Genomic DNA, 18,134 nt, shown 5'->3' on the forward strand with positions numbered 1-18,134 from the left:
GGGTCTGTCCCCAGGCCCCGCTCCCTTGTGCTCCCCACCGAGGGGCAGTCCCCGGGGAGCTCGGAGGAGGCCACAGGTCTGGGAGGGGAAGGGGCGTTTTGGCGCAGGGTGGTTTTGTCGCTGGTGCCTGGGGATGGTTTTATGTCCTTAGACCGGTGAGGAGCCCGGCTGATCACTCTTGTTTTTCCCGTGAGGTGTTTTTGAAGAGCAGGTATCCAGGTGTCTGCTGTGGGCTTTTCTCTTCAAGAAAACACTGGAGAGAACCCCTCAGCCCCAGATCTGTGTCTTCATCAAAGCAAGACCAAGGCCACGGGCACGACCGTCCACCCCGTGGCAGCCACTGCTTGAACGTGGACTTGAAATCTCCGATTCTCCTCCTGGACCCCGGACTGTGGAAGCTGCCAGGCCTTCTGACCTCCTCCCCCAGCCAGGGACACTGCTCACTGCTGTGTGCCTGCTCTGGGAGCCTCCACACGTGTCCCCTCGGGTGCTCCCTGCTGAGGGACACCATGGCACCTCGTGCCCAAACCCACCCCACTCCAGGGTGATGGTGGCACAGAGCCTGCCCGCACTGGGTGGTGTTTGTGACCTCCACGGGATGAGCTTTCTGATAACCCATCTAATAAACACGGGGAGGAATTCTGTGCCCTCAGCCCAATGATGTTCTCCAGGTCTCGTTGCTCCTTTTCAAAGCGAGCACCCAGCCCCGTCCTCCCCAGCTCCAGGCTGAGGCATCCCCAGTGGTGGGGGTGAAACGCTGCACTGGGGGAGGTTTTCCAGCATTTTCTCCTCCTCGTCATCAACCCCAGCAGCTCATTAAGCTAAAAGGCAATTAGCCACTCTCTTTGGCAGGGCAGTATTTGTGGCCGGCTCAGTGTTCCCTTCCAGCCTGGCAAAAGCTAAAAATCCAAACGATCGCTATGGAAACCTTGACAGCCGGTAACTCATCCCGGCTCACCACCGCGGGGGGGACACGGCAGAGAGCCTGTCGCCCCCCGGGACCGCCGGACGTGGTGCCCGGGTGACAAGAACCCGGCCAGGGCAGGCGGGGACGCTTGGAGCCCGAGCTCCGGTGCTGCCCCGGGGGGCGGGAGGGGGCGGCAGCCCCGGGGATTCGCCCCGGCCCGGGGGCGCCGCACTCCTCCTCGCCGGCAGGGGGCGCTGCAGCGCACACCTCGCCAGCACCACCCGGGGTATGCGCAGTGCGCGGCCTCTGCGGGGCGGGTGCGGGGCACCGGGAGGAGCGGGGCTGGGGACGGCTCCCGGGCAGTGCCCGCTCTTTGCAGCGGTGACCGGGGCTGGTCCCGATGCACGTGCTGACACTGCCTCTTCCTGGGAGCCGAGACCCTGTTCCGACAGCGGCGAATCAACAGCTCCGCTCCGGGGATCACCGCCCGCGGTCTTCCTGCCGGCTCCGATCCCCCGAGCCCGTTCCCACCCGAGTTACCCGCACCGGATGGGAAGGACTTTCCCACCTCCTGCGGCCCGGGCAGGGCGGGGCGGGGCGGGCGGTGCCGACCCCCGCAGCCCCCGGTGCAGCCCCGGAGCGCGGCCACATGGTTCCGCCCCGGCAGAACAAGCCCTCCCAACCATAGAGTTAGCCGGTGCTTGTGGGCCAGACAGGCACAGCCACGCATGCGTATTGTGTGCCGGGTGCTTTGGCCCCGCCCCCCGGCCGGCTCCGTCCTATAAGAAGGGGGCGGTTGACGTCAGCGTTCTCTTCCGCCCGCTCTGCGCTCGCCAGCGAGACAGGGCCGCTGCCGCCGCCATTGCTGTGACCCCCCCGCCCCGGAGAATCCGCCGCCATCCGCAACCATGGTGAGGCCCGACGTCCTTCCGCCGCCCCAGGGGGGCTGAGCGGGCATCGCGCTGGCCGTGGCGCTGGGGATGGCCATCCCGAGGGGGCCCGCGGGCCTGCGCCGCCGACAGTGGCCTGTCGTGCCGGGCTGGTCCGCTGCTGAGGGGAGAGGGGTGGGGCTGGGGGTGGGAGGTGTGTGAGGGGAATGTTCCCAGGGGCACTTGGCCTCCTCACCCGGCAGGTAGGGGTCGGCGTTCCCGGGGGTCCTTACGACCCCGGCAAGGCCCTCTTCTCCCGGTGCCGGCGCTGCCGGCCCGGTGAGGCTACGCCTGCCCTGGGAGGTGGGGGAGCGGCGGCGGTGATGTGGCACCGGGGCGGTGGTGACGCCGGGGACGGCCTTTGCAGTGGCAAGCGGCTGCCTTATGTAACGCTGCGGCCCGGGCGGGGGCCAACCCTCCCGGCGCACCGGGCTGTCACCCGCCCCCAGCGGGGCTCCCTTCCAGCGGGGCTTTGCCTCAACGAACCCCCTTGATGTTGCCGCAGTTTGTAGGACGCTGAGGCGGGGAGGGTGCAGGTCCGGCCCCCTCGGGTTGTAAGGCAGGTGTCCTTGCTGGGGGTTGTCATGTAACGCAGCCTGCAGCAGCAGAACTGATGTCGCTGTGGCAGGAATTTGTCGTGCTGATCGGGCTCTTAAGTATCCCCGAAGCCATCTCTATACATCCTGCGTTTGTTTTTTTCCCCCCCCTCTCATTCTTCAAGGTGAACTTTACAGTAGACCAGATACGGGCCATTATGGACAAAAAGGCCAACATCAGAAACATGTCTGTGATTGCCCACGTTGATCATGGCAAATCAACCTTGACTGATTCTCTGGTGTGCAAAGCTGGAATCATTGCCTCTGCCCGCGCGGGGGAGACCCGGTTCACTGACACCAGGAAGGATGAGCAGGAACGGTGCATCACCATCAAATCAACGTGAGTTCCCTCCCTGTGGGACCTCAGGAAATCATCTAATCCAACCCTCCTGCTAGAACAGGAGGACCTCAGTGTTCCCACTGTATGGTCTGAGCTCAGAGGGCTTGGAGTCCTCCACTGGTTCAGTTGTGAGACAAAAGATGATGTCAGACTGGCTCTAGTCTAGTTGAGAAGTTCATCTCTTGCTTGTGAGGATTGCTTAGGTGAAAGTGTTGATGACTTGTGATGAATCATAGAGCACTGTGGCAGGAGCTTCAGCCTCCCATTTTGGTGCTGGGGCTGTTGGATGTGGCTGATGGCCCCTGGGATCCCAGCCATGCCCTGTGGAGGCTTTGGGGAGAGGGGTGAGGAGCCTGGTGACTGTCACCATGTGTGGTTGGAGGACCTGAAGGGCTGTGAAAAGGGATCAAACGACAGGAGGTTGGGCCTGATAGAAAAAGCCCAACTCCTGGATTTTGGAAGATACAGAACCTTCTTTATGTGCTTTAAACACAGGGAGTCAGAAGGCCTTCTGGTTAGAACAGAGCAGAAGAAGAGCAGGTTTTAGCCAGTGCTCCTGCTTATCCCCCACACTGCCCTCCCAGGAATGTTCTTCAGCAAATCATTAGGGCAGAGACAGTTGTCTGCACGATGAAAAGCTGCTAATTAAGCACTGAGGAAAGGTAACATGTAGATAATAATTTTGATTTGCTTTCATTCATTTCAGAGCTATTTCCCTGTTTTATGAGCTGTCTGAAAACGATTTGGCTTTCATCAAGCAGAGCAAGGATGGTTCTGGTTTCTTGATCAACCTGATTGACTCCCCTGGGCACGTGGACTTCTCCTCAGAGGTCACTGCTGCTCTTCGTGTCACTGATGGTGCCCTGGTTGTTGTAGACTGTGTCTCTGGTAAGGTTTTCTGCAGCCCTGTGGAGTCTGAGCTTGTGTTGGGCAAGTTAGAAGCTGAGGATAACCAGTTCCCCTGTGTCTGGCAGGTGTCTGTGTGCAGACAGAGACCGTGCTGCGTCAGGCCATTGCTGAGAGGATCAAACCTGTCCTGATGATGAACAAAATGGACCGAGCGCTCCTGGAGCTGCAGCTGGAGCCAGAAGAGCTGTACCAGACCTTCCAGCGCATCGTGGAGAATGTGAATGTCATCATCTCCACCTATGGAGAAGGAGAAAGTGGCCCCATGGGAAATATCATGGTAAGGGGGAGGCTGTGCTGGAGAGGAGGGTGAGGGAGGGGTTCTGGCTCCTTGCTGGTTCCTCCCTCAAGTGGAGCAGTGGAGAGACCCATACTGCCCACCTTGTGCTGGTGTGGAGCTCTCCTGAGCTTTCCTCCATCATCTGTTAGCCCGAGGCTTGAGCAAATAAAGCCCATAAGTAGTTTTCTCTCTTTCCCAAGGCAGCCCATGGCTTGTAGGACCCCTTCTTGCCCACATCACACTGGTGATGCTTGGGGATCCCGGGCTCCTCTCCAGCTGTCAGACAGGGCAGGGGTTGTTGGCCAGTCCCTGGGGTCCTGGGGAGCCTTCAGGGTTGTCAGCTCTGAGGAGAAGCTTTGAGTGCTCTCCTGCATGCTGCAGGACCCTCCCCAGGAAGGATGGGTCTTACCTGCACACAGCTCTGCACAGCTGCTCAGCTCTGTTGCTTGGTCCAGGTGATGCAGAATCAATGCTGCAGTGCAGGACAAAGTGGTGGCTGTGTGGCCAGGCTGTCCCCAGACCCCAGGGATGGCTTCTGTGACAGAACTGCCTCAGTTCTGAAGCTTCATCTTCACAATGAAGGGGGGTGACTGAGGGCCCTGACTGCTCTGTGGTCTCCAGAGCTGTGGCTGCTCCTCCCTGAACCAGCTCTCCCCTTCCAGATCGATCCGGTGCTCGGTACCGTCGGCTTTGGTTCTGGTCTGCACGGTTGGGCTTTCACACTGAAACAGTTTGCTGAAATGTACGTTGCAAAGTTTGCTGCCAAGGGGGATGCCCAGCTGAGCCCTGCTGAGCGTGCCAAGAAAGTAGAAGACATGATGAAGAAGCTGTGGGGAGACAGGTGAGGAGGAGTCCTGGTGGTTGGATTTCATTCCGGATCAGCTCAGTGGGGCTGTGGCCTGGCACTGTGGAAGATGTCTTGGGGGGGAGGACGTGGTCCTGTCTCAGTGTCTCAGCAGAACTGAAATCTTTGCAGAGTAGGAAGCACAGGGAAGTAGGGAGGGGACAGGAAGTTGGCATCATGAGTTCAATGTGTTTTGGTGAGCTCTGACAGCCTGGGAGTGGTAGGGAAGGTAGGAAGATGGTTCTGACCAGCAGTTCTTTCCTTTGGCCTGAGCAAGTGGAACAAACTAAACTTCTGCAGCTGAACTGAGCATCAATACTTATCTGACTTTGTTCTTCAGATATTTTGATCCTGCTACTGGCAAGTTCAGCAAGTCTGCTACCAGCCCTGATGGAAAGAAACTGCCCAGGACCTTCTGCCAGCTCATCCTTGACCCCATCTTCAAGGTGAGTTCCACAGAGTCTTGTTGGTGCCTTCTGCTCCCTGGTCCAGTTGCTGTGTGTGATGATGGAAAATTTCTTCACTTTGACCTGACTTGTCTGCTTGAAGAAATGCACATATCTGACACATCCTGTTACGTGGTGCAGAAGGGGAGCTGGGAGTAGGTGTGCAGGCAAGGTGCCTGAGCCTCCACGTGGATTCATCTGGGGATGAGCAAGAGCAGAGATTCTCTTCACAGTCCTTTGGGCTGCTGCTTCCAGCTGGGTCATGGTGAGGTTCCTAAGGGCTGCTGTTGTTCCAGGTGTTTGATGCAATCATGAACTTCAAGAAAGAGGAGGCAGCAAAACTGATTGACAAACTGGACATCAAGCTTGACAGTGAAGATAAGGACAAGGAGGGCAAACCCCTGCTGAAGGTGAGATGGACTCAAGTGTCTGGCTGAGCTGCTCCAACTGTAAAATTACAGAGCAGCTCTAAGCCCCGCTTGGGTGGTGGGCGGGTGGGGTGTGGAGGTGCTGTCGGAGGTTGTGGACGTGAGGGAAGGTGAAGAGTGTCCTCTGCCCTCTGCTTTAGGCTGTGATGAGGCGGTGGCTGCCAGCTGGAGATGCCCTCCTGCAGATGATCACCATTCACCTGCCCTCCCCTGTCACAGCCCAGAAGTATCGCTGCGAGCTGCTCTACGAGGGACCCCCCGACGATGAGGCTGCCATCGGTACAATGAGTCGTTTGCTTTGCTGCCAGGCAGCTCTTCACATCACTGCTCCAAAATACCTGTAGCCACCTTGTTCTCTGAGCACACAGCTCGGCCACCACTGTAATTCTTCAGTCTGGAGCTTCTCCAGTGTGGGTGAAAAAGTTGCTGGACTGGGACAACCCCGGGTGCTGAGATCTGGGGGTGGGTTGGGGGGGACAGGGTGTGTACACCGAGTGCAACTGAAGTAAGTTGATGCTTCTCCTTCCTACCAGGTATTAAGAACTGTGACCCCAAAGGTCCCCTGATGATGTACATCTCTAAAATGGTGCCAACCTCTGACAAGGGGCGTTTCTACGCTTTTGGACGCGTCTTCTCTGGTCTTGTCTCAACTGGCTTGAAAGTCAGAATCATGGGACCAAACTACACCCCTGGCAAGAAAGAGGATCTGTACCTGAAGCCAATTCAAAGGTCAGTCCTGGCTGGGGTGTGTTCTGTGGTTCAGATTTGTGGTTCTGGTCTCATCTTGGGTGGTCCTTTCTCTGAGACCAGGCCGTGGAATTTGGGTCTGCTGCTGCAGCTCCAGGACACTGCCTGGTGGGACCTCCTCTTTCAGACATCATTAGAACAACTTTTTCTCCAGGACCATTCTCATGATGGGCCGCTACGTTGAACCCATTGAGGACGTGCCTTGTGGAAACATTGTTGGTCTTGTTGGTGTTGACCAGTTCCTTGTGAAGACTGGAACCATCACCACCTTTGAGCACGCTCACAACATGAGAGTCATGAAGTTCAGTGTCAGCCCTGTGGTGCGTGTGGCTGTGGAAGCCAAGAACCCAGCTGACCTGCCCAAGCTGGTGGAGGGACTGAAGCGTCTGGCCAAGTCTGACCCCATGGTGCAGGTGAGTGCCCAGAACACTGGGGGGCAGGAGAAGTTCTGGTCCTCCTTCACAGGGGCCTTTGGTAGCCATTGTACTGGGGGTGCTGTAAGAAAAGGCTTGAGTATTGGTCCCAGTCCCACTGGGGTGGGAAAGGATGCTCTTTCACCTCGAGGTTGGTGCTGCCATCTCCAGGTTGGTGGAAGGAGCATCTGAAAGTGTCTCTAGGAGTCAAAGACCAAAATCAGGGAGGGTCATTTGTGTTCTGTGTGCAAGGTTGCTGTCAGAAGCCTCACCTGCCGTGTCAATGGTCTTTTCAGTGCATCATTGAGGAGTCTGGGGAGCACATCATTGCTGGGGCAGGAGAGCTCCATCTGGAGATCTGCCTGAAAGATCTGGAAGAGGACCACGCCTGCATCCCTATCAAGGTAGAGGCGCTGCAGTGGTGAGCTCTGAGTGTCTGGTGAGCTGTGCTTCGGTTGGTGCCTCACTCTCCTTGTCGCTGCAGAAATCGGATCCTGTTGTGTCCTACCGGGAGACAGTCAGTGAGGAGTCCAACGTGATGTGCCTTTCCAAGTCCCCCAACAAACACAACAGGCTCTACATGAAGGCCCGGCCCTTCCCAGACGGTTTGGCCGAAGACATCGACAAGGGGGAGGTCTCGGCTCGTCAGGAGCTGAAGCAGCGAGCGCGGTACCTGGCTGAGAAGTACGAGTGGGATGTCACCGAAGCCAGGAAGATCTGGTGCTTTGGTCCTGATGGCACTGGCCCCAACATCCTGACTGACATCACCAAGGGGGTGCAGTACCTGAACGAGATCAAGGACAGCGTGGTGGCTGGCTTCCAGTGGGCCACAAAGGAGGTAGGGGCAGTGCCTGGGCTGGGGTTGTGTTGGGGCAGGTGGTGGGTAAAATGGTGACAGACTGATGATGCTGGAACCAAACACAACCTCAAGACATAAAGGTTTCTCTCAGTACCACAGAGGAACTCGTCCTGGCAGTGTGTACTTAAAATTTTAAAAAGCTTTTAGGGTGCAAAATGGTGACAACGGGGACAGAAGCTGTTAAAATGGCTCCATGCTCAGAAGGTCTCTGAGCCTTGGCAAAACTCCAGCCTTGTTCACCAGTTACTTTTTCATGACTACACAAGAAATACCCAAAATAAGTTGATGGGTAGACTGTGACCAGCACCAGGAGATGTTTTCTTCTGTGTTCATGCAGTATCTTCTGACTTGAGACTAGCTAAAAAAAAAGGAAATAATTTACTGTCCCAGTAAGGGGAAAAACTCCTTTTTCCTGGCTAAATCCTCGGAGTGCAGCATCACTAATGTGTCAGCATTTCTGCTGATGTGCACCTTGGAGCTGTGCACAAAGATCTTGGTGTTAAGTGGGTTCTGTGCCTGAAGCCTTCTGCGAGCCTTGCAGTGGGGACTGAGGCAGAGGCAGCTGGTTCTTGGGTCATGGCAAGGAAGGTGGCTTGCTGAGTGGCTCCTGGCTGTGCCCAACGGGCTCTTGTGCTTCCTGCTCTAGGAGCAGCTTCCAAGGAATCTCCATAAAGCAAAGGACTGGAGCCTTCTGGCAGGGAGCACCACCTCTCCCCCACACTGTGTTGGTTGACTGTCTGCTTTTTCAGGGGGTGCTGTGTGAGGAGAACATGCGTGCTGTGCGTTTTGATGTCCACGATGTCACCCTGCATGCTGATGCCATCCACCGTGGAGGTGGGCAGATCATTCCCACTGCCAGGAGATGCCTCTATGCCTGTGTGCTCACTGCTCAGCCCCGGCTCATGGAGCCCATCTACCTTGTGGAAATCCAGGTGAGGAACCTCTGCTCAGCCCAGGAGATCCTGTGTGAAGGAAATGTGTGAGTTTGGGATCCTGACACCTTCTCTCTCTTGCAGTGCCCAGAGCAGGTGGTTGGTGGCATCTACGGTGTGCTGAACAGGAAGCGTGGCCACGTGTTTGAGGAGACCCAGGTGGCTGGGACCCCCATGTTTGTGGTCAAGGCCTACCTGCCTGTCAACGAGTCCTTTGGTGAGTGTCCTGGTCCTTGGGAGTGTGGCAGCTCCTGGGAGCTTGATACCAGCCCTGTGAAGGAGATCCTTTGTGTCCCAGCTTGATGGCAATTACAGAAGGATCATTTAGGTTGGAAAAGACCTTAAAGATCAAGTCCAACTGCTGTGCAGTACTTGCAGTACAAAGTCTACTGCTAAATTATGTCTGTGTGCCACGTTTTTGTGTCTTAATCTCTCCAGGGATGGTGACTCAGCCAATGTCCTGGGCAGCTTGTGCCAGGGCCTGAAAGCCTTTTGCATTAAGAAGTTTTTCCTCATACCCAACCTAGTCCAGACCCCTGCAGTGAGCAGGGGCATCTTCAACCGGGTCAGATTGCTCAGAGCCCAGTCCAACCTGACTTTAAATGTCTGCATGGATGTGGCATCTTCCACCCCATGCCAAACTGAGCCAGTGTCTCACCACTCTCAGGGTAAAAAAAAATCCTATCTTTGAAGCTAAAAAAGGGAGATTCATAACTGTTGTCCCTCATTCCGGTGCTACTGACCCTGCTGAAAAGTTTGTCCCCATCTTACAAGCACCTGTGAAATATTGAGAGGCCTCAGTGAGGTCTCTTAAAGACTTGGTTGGGGTTGGAAGAGACCTTTACAGCTCATCTAGAGCTTCCCCTAGCTCAGGTTGCTCAAGGGTTGCTCTTTAAACTTCTTTTTAGCAGTTCCTCATCACTGTGGTTGGCATCTCTGTAGGCTTCTGGGTTCCTGGGTGATCCCATGAGTTCTCCTGGAGCTGCCCACCGAAATGACACCCGTTCTTCCACCTCACCTCCTCACTTTTTCCTCACAGGTTTCACAGCAGATCTGAGGTCCAACACGGGGGGCCAGGCCTTCCCTCAGTGTGTCTTCGACCACTGGCAGATCCTGCCTGGGGACCCCTTCGAGAGCTCCAGCCGACCCTGCCAGGTGGTGGCTGAAACCCGCAAACGCAAGGGGCTGAAGGAAGGAATCCCTGCCCTCGACAACTTCCTCGACAAACTCTAAATTCAACTCGTTGGACTCTGGGGGGGGAAGGGAGGGGAAGAAAAGGGGAGAAAAATCGATTAGGTAGCGTTAACGCCCGTGTGGAGGGGCCGGACGCCTGTGAACCATCATTAATTAATGGGTTTCATAGCGATTTGAGACTTATAATTGAGGAAAAACAAATCAAAACAAAAGCCTTATAGGTTTCTGTGTTGCACATGACTCATCTTTGCCATTGTAACTAAAACATTTCCACTAGATTTGCCCAATTCTGTATTTATTTGACTCAAAGGAAGGTGGGGGAGGGGCGGGGAGGGACCTACTCCTTCGGTTCTCCCCCTCAACGGGCTCAATCCATGCAAAACGAGGGAAAAGGGGAGGTGTGTGACTGTCCTTCGTGCCCATCGCCGCCTGTATTAGTGCCACTGGAATTAATAAAAATTGGAGAATGGTGATTTGGGCCTTTAGACACTTTTTTTGGAAGATTTCCTCTCAGGAATAAACCCCCCCCCCCTCCGCCTTGGGTGTGGAGGGGAGAGAAACTTTCGCGCCACACCCCTTAGGCTCCGCCCCCTTCCGCGGGATGCCCCGCCAGTCGGCGGGGCGGGGCATCCCGCGGAAGGGGGCGGAGCCAGGGGCGTGGTTTAGCGCTTGGGGGCGGAGCCAAGAGGGGGCGGAGGCGGTAGCAGTGGTGGAATGCGGCGACGCGGGCGGTGGCGACCCAGGTGGGGCCCCGGAGGGGGGGGTGTGGGGTTTAGGGTTTTTTTTGGGGGTTGTGAAGGTGGGAGAGAGGCGAGGGCTTGGGTTGAGGGAGGGGGGAGGTGGGCGGAGTTGTGGGGTTGAGGTTTTGGGGGGGGGGTGCGAGGGTTGAGGGGTGTGGGGGGGCTGTGGGTTTGCGGCTTGAGGGGATGGGGGGGTTGGGGAATCGGGGGATTGGGGCTGGGGTTTGGGGGTCTGTGATGTTGGGAGTGGCTGGGAGGGATGGGGGGCTGATGGGTTTGAGGCTGAGGGGGCAGGGAGGGGTTGTGAGGGATGGGGGTGGGGGGCTATGGTTTTGGGGTCTGGTGTAGGGAGGGGCTCTGAGGGATGGGGGGGCTGTGGGTTTGAGGAATGTGGGGCAAGGGGTGGCTGTGAATGATATGGGAGCTGCGGGTGAGGGGGCTGTGGGGCAGGGAGGGGCTGTGAGGAAAGGGGGGGCTGGAGGCGTGGGGACAGGGACTGGGGGGCTGTACATTTGTGGCCTGTGGGGTAGAGAGGGGCTGGGGGTGTGGGGGGTCGGGATGGGGGGCTCTGGTGATGTGGTCAGAGAAGGTGAGAGGGGCGTTGGGGTGGGGGCCTCTGGTTTTGGGGCCTATGGGGCAGGGAGAGTCTATAAGGGATTGGAATGGAGCTGTGGGACCAGAAAGGGCTTTGGGGGATCAGAATGGGGGGGCTCTAGGTCAGGAAGGGGCTGTAGGGGCTGTGTTGGTGCTGGCTGTGGGCAGGGGGGGCAGTGGGGTGTTGCTGGCCAGGCAGGGGGGTCCCTCCACCACAGCAGTGGTGACAAGGAGGTTGGGACTGAGCAATGCCCACGTCCATGGGTCCCAGGGTGTCACCACCCCTTTTCCCTCTTCTTTCTCCCCAGGGCATCCCTCTGGGGCCAGGACAGGCTGGGGCTTCCCACAGCCCTTGGGGTGTGATGAGATGGGGGCTTCCAGCACAGCCCCATAGCCCTGCTCCTTTTGGGCTCCCTGTCCCCTCACAAGGGGGGGGTCCCAGTGCCAGGTCCTGGGGGCTGTCAGTGTACAACTCCCAGGGCATAAACTCCTTTTTTCTGGTGCCACAGGTGCTGATCCCCAGCTGCTCCCCAGCATCTTCTGCTGGCAGCCATGTCCACCTTCCGGCAGGAGAGTGTGGAGGATTTCTATGAGATGGGAGAGGAGCTGGGCAGGTGAGTGACAGCCCCTTGTGCTCTGGGGGGGTTTCTGTGGCTGCACCCCCTGCCCGAGCACCCACTGGAGAGCTGCCCCAGCCCTCATGGTGTCCCATGTTGGTGACATCCCCTGTGTCACCTCTGTGGCTGCCTGCAGGGGGTGAGGCTGGGGCCTCTCTAACAGCTGTTTGCTAAAAGCAAAGAAAAAAAAAGGCATTAATTAATATTAAACTGGCTTCTGTGTCTGGGCAGCTCCCTGCAGGGCTCCTGTCCTGGCCAGGTTTTGTCAGGGCTACCAGGCCAGTGCTGGTGGCTTCTGACCCCTTTGGTGGCTGCCACGCAGCTCTGTGCTGTGGAACAGATCTGAGGCTGAACCACTGGGTGCAGATGGGATTCATCCACCCGGGATGCAGAGGGAGCTGTGGTTTAGGGGAGGGGGGGAAGGGGTGGGTTTGGATCCTCCAGCGCTGTCTTGGCCACATCAGCCCCGTGCTGGCACCAACAGGATTCAGGGTTTGCAGCAACGATGGGCCTGGGGCTCCCTGGGGGCTGCTCCTTCTGGGGCCCTGGGAACTAATAGTGCAGCGGAAACATTTTGGGTGTGTTTAGCTTTTTTTTTTTTCTTTTTTTTTTTTTAAGAGGAGGAGCTTCCAGGGGCTTCCTCTGCGTCCCTGTGGCGCTGCGCTGCTTGGCGTGAGCTGTGGGGAAGGATGCGGTGCCCGGGGGCTCGGTCCCAGCTGGACAAAGCCGATCCGTGGCCCGGGGGGGCTGTGGGTGACCCTGGCCGCGATCCAGAGGTGTCTCTAAAGTCCCGGGCCCCGGGTGTGTGTGCGTGGGGCCGGTGATGTGACGGGGACCGCACGTCAGCGCGGGCAGGCGGGGATGGCCAATGGCCGGGGCAGCGGGGAGGGGAAGGAGCAGGGAAGGATCCTGGCCTCGGGAGGAAGGTGTGGAGGGACCCTGGTGCATCCCGGCAAAGGGGCTGCGGGGGGCTCGGCCGGGGCAGGGAGGCACAAGGGTCAGGATCCTGCTGTACCAGTGGTGCCAGTGTCAACAGGACCCGGCTCCTTGGGTGCCCGTTGATGCCCAGAGCTCTGCCTCCCCCAGCCCCTGACCCAAACGTGATAGGAGCTGTCAGGTACGCACTTCTGGAGTTTCTCCTCCCCACTCACCTTCCCCATCCGAGCTTTATGGTCTTTTGGAACGGGCTCTGAGGTCGGCTCCTAGGAGCGGCCTGGGGGCTCCTGTTTGGAAGCAGGGCTGGTGGGCTCAGCTCTCCAGGTGGTCACAGCAGCACCCAAACACCTCAGAGAGGGTCAGCAGCTGCTGCATCGCAGGGAGGAATTTCCTTCCTCCTCCTTCCAGGCAGCACTGGGGTTTCCTGCCTGCTCCAGCAGTGCCAGGGTGTGTCAGACCCAGGAGCGTGCTGAGCACCATCGAACCCCAATTCCCAACGGGCCCCTTGGGGAAACCTCGTGTCCCCATCCCGCTGCTGCTGCTGCTGCCCCTGCTGCTGCTGCCAAGCACATGCTGGCACGTGCAGTGCTGGAGCCCCTCTGCTCACCTGCTCCCTGCCTCCTCCCCCAGCGGGCAGTTTGCCATCGTACGGAAATGCCGGGAGAGGAAAACGGGTCTGGAGTACGCGGCCAAATTCATCAAGAAGCGCCGGCTGTCGTCCAGCCGCCGGGGGGTGAGCAGGGAGGAGATCGAGAGGGAGGTGGACATCCTGAGGGAGATCCAGCACCCCAACATCATCACGCTGCACGACATCTTCGAGAACAAGACGGATGTGGTGTTGATCCTGGAGCTGGTCTCGGGCGGTGAGCTCTTCGATTTCCTGGCTGAGAAGGAGTCCCTGACAGAGGAGGAGGCCACCCAGTTCCTCAAGCAGATCCTGGATGGGGTGCACTACCTGCACTCCAAGCACATCGCCCACTTCGACCTGAAGGTGAGGTCTGGGAGGTTGAGCAGCTGGGGAAGAGCGTCCAGGCTCCTGCAGATCAGTGGGGCTGGCTCTGGGGTCTCTCCCTGCTTGGGGTGGGTATGCTTTCCTGTGGGGAGCAGAGCCCAGGACAGCAGGAGGCTCCCACAGGTGATCAACACCAGCTCCTCTTCCCCCACAGCCAGAGAACATCATGCTGCTGGACAAGAACGTGCCAAACCCTCGCATCAAACTCATCGACTTTGGGATTGCCCACAAGATTGAAGCTGGGAATGAATTCAAGAATATATTTGGGACCCCGGAGTTTGTAGGTGAGGTTTGCCAGGGCTGGCAGCGTTCCCTGGGAGCTTCTTGGGGCTCTGAAGGCTTTGGCTTCATCCCAGAGAGATGCCCAAAGCCCTGTTGCAGCAGGTGGGGCAGCAGCTGGGATGTGTCCACGAGGGCAGGTTTCTTTCCCCACCAAATCATCCTGTTTTCTCCCCTCTTTCTTTCTAAAGCTCCAGAAATTGTGAACTACGAACCCCTGGGGCTGGAGGCTGACATGTGGTGAGTGAGTCCCCTCCCAAGCACTTCCCAACACCAGCCCTGGTGGTGCCAGGACTGTGCTGGTGTCTCCCCTCTTGCTGCAGGTGCAGGCAGAGGGGTCTGACAGCTCTGTGGGGCTTCAGCCTCCTCTTCCTCTCTCTTCCAGGAGCATTGGGGTCATCACTTACATCCTGTGAGTATCAGGGGAGTCTGGGAGAGGTGGGCACTGCAGGGCCAGTCCCCCACCTCGGGCTGTTGCTTTTTTGGGGTGTCACAACCTGCTCTCACTGCAGGCTGAGTGGAGCTTCCCCTTTCTTGGGGGAATCAAAGCAAGAGACCCTGACCAACATATCTGCTGTCAACTATGACTTTGATGAGGAGTATTTCAGCAACACCAGTGAGCTGGCCAAGGACTTCATTCGCCGCCTGCTCGTCAAGGACCCCAAGTAAGAGATGGGAGCAGAGCTGGGGATTTCCCTGGGAGAGGGGACAGTCCTCCCTGCCCCATCTCCATGTACAGGCAGCTCCCACGTCTCCTGCCTATGCTGCCCACCCAGTATTGCTCATCCTTCTTGTGCTGCTTCTTTATAAATCCCATTTATCCTCCCCCTTCCCTCCTGCTGCATGTAGAATCACAGAATCCCAAACTGCTTTGGGTTGGAAGGGACCTTAAAGCTCATCTAGTCCCAACCCCTGCCATGTTCAGGGACACCTCCCACAGCCCAGGGTGCTCCGAGCCCCATCCAGCCTGGGGCCTTCAACCTTTCCAGGGATGGGGCAGCCACAGCTTCTCTGGGCAACCTGGGCCAGGGTCAGATTTCTGTAGTATAGGACTTGGTGTTGCAGAGCATCTGGAAACCAAAGTCTCTCTCCTTGTGTTAGGTGTGGGGTGAATTGTGGGATCACCCTGAGGGTGCAGCAGCTCAGCTGAAAAGGAGGGAGCAGGGTTTGGAAGGGATCCAGGGCTGAGCTGAGCACCCAGACCCCTGGGCTGTGCCTCAGTCAGGAGGTCCCTCTGTGCTCCTCTGAGTCTGTTTCCTGATGGGAGGCTGGCTGAGGGCACGGAGCTGGTTGTGACCCCTGTCTGTGGTGTCCCCTGAGTACAGCCAGTTTGTCTGGGCTCACCCATTCCCCAAAGATGGCAGGGTCCAGGAGCTTAACAGGGAAAGAGGCAGAAAAGCCTCTGCCCCTTGGCTGCAGCCTTTCTGTCCTCGCAGGAAGAGGATGACCATCGCTCAAAGCCTGGAACACCCTTGGATTAAGGTGAGAAGTTAAAGAACTTTTAAGGCATTTTTTGGCTTCACTGCCAGCTTTCCACTGCTCTTCCAGCCCTCACCCGGGTTGCTGCTTTGGAGCCACCCGTGGCTGTGCTGCCACAGGACCTCAGGTGGGTGCCGAAGCCACCCGGTTCCTGCTGTCGTGGCTGTGTCCCAGCCTGTGGCTGTCCCTTTCCCCAGGTGATCAAGAGGAGGAACGTCCGCAATGAGGAGAGCTGCAAGAAGCCCGAGCGGCGCCGGCTGAAGACCACGCGGCTGAAGGAGTACACCATCAAATCCCACTCCAGCATGCCACCCAACAACACCTACATCAACTTCGAGCGCTTCTCCAAGGTCATGGAGGAGGTGGCTGCTGCTGAGGAGAGCCTCCGGGAGCTGGAGAGGAACAAGAAGTCCTTCCAGGAAGACATCGAGGCCCTGCTGTCCATCTATGAGGAGAAGGAGTCGTGGTACAAGGAGGAGAACGAGAGCATCAGCCAGGACCTCCGGCAGATCCGACAGGAGCTGCAGAAAACGGAGGCCCTGAAGAAGCAGGCGCAGGAGGAGACCAAGACCGTGGTGCAGGTGGCCAACGGGCTCAAGAGGCGTTACCGAAAGCTGGAGAACCACTACGAGGCCTTGGCCAAGCAGGTGGCTTCTGAGATGAAGTTTGTCCAGGAGCTGGTGTGGTCCATCGAGCGGGAGAAGCTGCAGAGCGGGGAGGGGGACGGCAGCATCCGCTAACGGGGCCGGGCCGGGCTGGGCTGGGCCGGGCTCCATCCTTCCCGGATCCCCCCACAGCAACAGGCAAGGGACCTTGGTGGCTCTGTGCCCTTGGTGGGACCAGTGCCCAAGGGACCTTGGTGGCTCTGCCCCTCGCTCTCCTGAGGAGCCACTCACCCGACAGCCTTCTGTAAATGTCCCCAAGCTCTGCTGGGCTCGCTGTGGGGTGCTGGGGGCTTCTGCCTCCCTGGAGACCCCCACCTCGGGGGGCTTGAGTTGTGCTCGCCTGGGGTTTGGCTTCCTGCCTGCAGCTCTTGCTTGGCTTGCCATCCCCCTGCTCCCTGTGCTGCCCTGGCTGCTCCCCCCTACTCGCTGCCCCAGTGCTCAGGGACCAGTTCTCCCCATCCCACTGGGGCCTGGGCCTCACCAGTGCCCTGCCCAGGGGGGTCCTGGTGGGGAGACCCCTCCTCTAAACCCTGGCAGCAGCTCAGCATCCATGAGGACCAATTCCTGCGTGACACTACAGCCCCGTGGGTGACCCTGGCTGTCCCCTGCTCCCCCCTGGAGCATCTCACCCCCCTGCACCCTCCCCAGCTCTTGCTTTTCCCCCCTCAGCTCTCTCCCCCCTTTAACAAAATAAAGGTTTTTGTGCACCGGGGTGGCTGCCTTGGCTCCTGCCATGGAGGGAGGGGTGGTGGGAAGGGGACAAGTATGTCCCATGTGGTGACAGCTCCTCTGCTGTGCCCCCAAATGGTGTCTGAGCTCCTGTCCCAGAGGGATTTCCTTAATTTGGGAAGCAATTTTAATTTTTTTTTTTTTTTTGCCTTGTCAGCCCCAGTGCTGGCAGGCTGGGAAGGGGGCTCTGGAGGGTTGGGTTGCAGGATGCTCCTGGGCTGGGGCAGCCCCCAGCACCTCTTGCCTCAGACTCCAGAGGAGATCTGGGATGTTTGGGGTAGACTGGAAGCTGTTTCAGGGAACTGGAGAAGGTCTGTGAGGTTTGGGGCAGTCTTTGAGGCTCAGGAAAAGCCCTTGGGTGTGGGGAGGCTCCCAGGGTTTCTGTAGGGATCCTCAGGGATCTTCCTTTTGCAGGGGACCAGCCAGATAGAGTTTTCCACGGGAACAGAGTGCATAAGGAATTAGTCTCAATATTAGGAAGGGCTGCTGAGCTCTGGCATCACCAGGAGATGCTCCAGTGAGAGAAGCTGGGGCTGGGGGCCCAGCACAGGGCTGGGTTTGCACTGGGGGGATTTCGTCTGCCCATGGTCCCAGTGGAGCCAAGATGTGATCAGGGGAATCACCAAATCAGCCAACCCCCTCGGCGGGGGGCAGTGGTGAGTTTCCCTCCAGCCGAGCTCCCAGCTGAGAGGATTTGCTCAGCTCAGGGTTCATTTGTCACTGCAGGGCTTACCCAGCTCCCCAGGGGTCTGGGGTGGTGGCAAGACTGGCACAGCCCGGTGGAGGGGATGTGTCCCCCAGTGCCGCTCGCTGACGTCCCCCTGGGTGTCGGGTTCATCCCAACCTGCTGGGCACGCAGGCCCTGGGATAATTTTAGTTTGCTTTGCTTTTCCAAGGCACTTGGCATCCAGGGGTGAGGACGTGACTGCCCGGCTGGTGGCAGTGTCCTGGGGCTGTGCCGTGGCCATGGTGGGGGACACTGGAGCCTGGCTGGAGGGCTCAGGGCCGTCATCCTCCCCCTGGGTGCTGAGTCCTGGAGGCTGGGATTTGAGGTGCAGACTCAGCTGGGATCCAGGGCATTTGATCTGCTCCTGCAGGACCCGTTCATCACCAGCCCCCACGTGTGGAAGGATGTATGGAAATCCTATAGCAGCAGTTGTTCCAGGCTGTGCAAAGGTCGCATAGTGCTGAGGCTCCCCGGATGCTCAGCGTGCCACTGGTTTGTGTTTCAAGGCTCTGTGAAGTTGCTGGCCATTCACCCT

The 18,134-nt window shown here is 58.1% G+C and overlaps 2 protein-coding genes and 1 non-coding gene across 3 annotated transcripts; all 3 read left to right on the plus strand.

Annotated features, from left to right (window-relative positions):
- Positions 1-1,220: 1,220 nt before the first annotated feature.
- EEF2 (eukaryotic translation elongation factor 2) lies at positions 1,221-10,294 on the plus strand. The gene is made up of 15 exons (XM_071728108.1): positions 1,221-1,818; positions 2,558-2,772; positions 3,479-3,660; positions 3,747-3,958; positions 4,621-4,799; positions 5,143-5,248; positions 5,545-5,658; positions 5,817-5,955; positions 6,210-6,405; positions 6,578-6,836; positions 7,133-7,240; positions 7,321-7,674; positions 8,445-8,627; positions 8,712-8,844; positions 9,667-10,294. Exons 1-15 carry the CDS (start codon positions 1,816-1,818, stop codon positions 9,858-9,860), a joined length of 2,577 nt encoding a protein of 858 aa, XP_071584209.1. The 5' UTR covers positions 1,221-1,815; the 3' UTR covers positions 9,861-10,294.
- LOC139788322 (small nucleolar RNA SNORD37) lies at positions 5,303-5,369 on the plus strand. The gene has a single exon (XR_011722842.1). It is a non-coding gene; the product is annotated as a small nucleolar RNA SNORD37 (small nucleolar RNA).
- A 161-nt stretch (positions 10,295-10,455) lies between the features above and the next one.
- Positions 10,456-16,855, plus strand: DAPK3 (death associated protein kinase 3). Its single transcript, XM_071728109.1, has 9 exons — positions 10,456-10,564; positions 11,665-11,769; positions 13,339-13,699; positions 13,875-14,004; positions 14,191-14,239; positions 14,385-14,411; positions 14,512-14,664; positions 15,436-15,481; positions 15,676-16,855. Exons 2-9 carry the CDS (start codon positions 11,708-11,710, stop codon positions 16,216-16,218), a joined length of 1,371 nt encoding a protein of 456 aa, XP_071584210.1. The 5' UTR covers positions 10,456-10,564; positions 11,665-11,707; the 3' UTR covers positions 16,219-16,855.
- The last annotated feature ends 1,279 nt before the right edge of the window (positions 16,856-18,134 follow it).

Source organism: Heliangelus exortis, chromosome 28, assembly GCF_036169615.1.
Source record: "Heliangelus exortis chromosome 28, bHelExo1.hap1, whole genome shotgun sequence".
Classification (NCBI taxonomy): domain Eukaryota; kingdom Metazoa; phylum Chordata; class Aves; order Apodiformes; family Trochilidae; genus Heliangelus; species Heliangelus exortis.

Bases quoted from the DNA above. Each gene is read 5' to 3' on its own strand.
- EEF2 (XM_071728108.1), top strand. The intron at 6,406-6,577 runs GTCAGTCCTGGC...CTTTTTCTCCAG, and splicing joins TACCTGAAGCCAATTCAAAG to GACCATTCTCATGATGGGCC. The intron at 7,675-8,444 runs GTAGGGGCAGTG...CTGCTTTTTCAG, and splicing joins TCCAGTGGGCCACAAAGGAG to GGGGTGCTGTGTGAGGAGAA.
- DAPK3 (XM_071728109.1), top strand. From the start codon at position 11,708: ATGTCCACCTTCCGGCAGGAGAGTGTGGAGGATTTCTATGAGATGGGA. The intron at 13,700-13,874 runs GTGAGGTCTGGG...CTTCCCCCACAG, and splicing joins TCGCCCACTTCGACCTGAAG to CCAGAGAACATCATGCTGCT. The intron at 15,482-15,675 runs GTGAGAAGTTAA...CCCTTTCCCCAG, and splicing joins TGGAACACCCTTGGATTAAG to GTGATCAAGAGGAGGAACGT.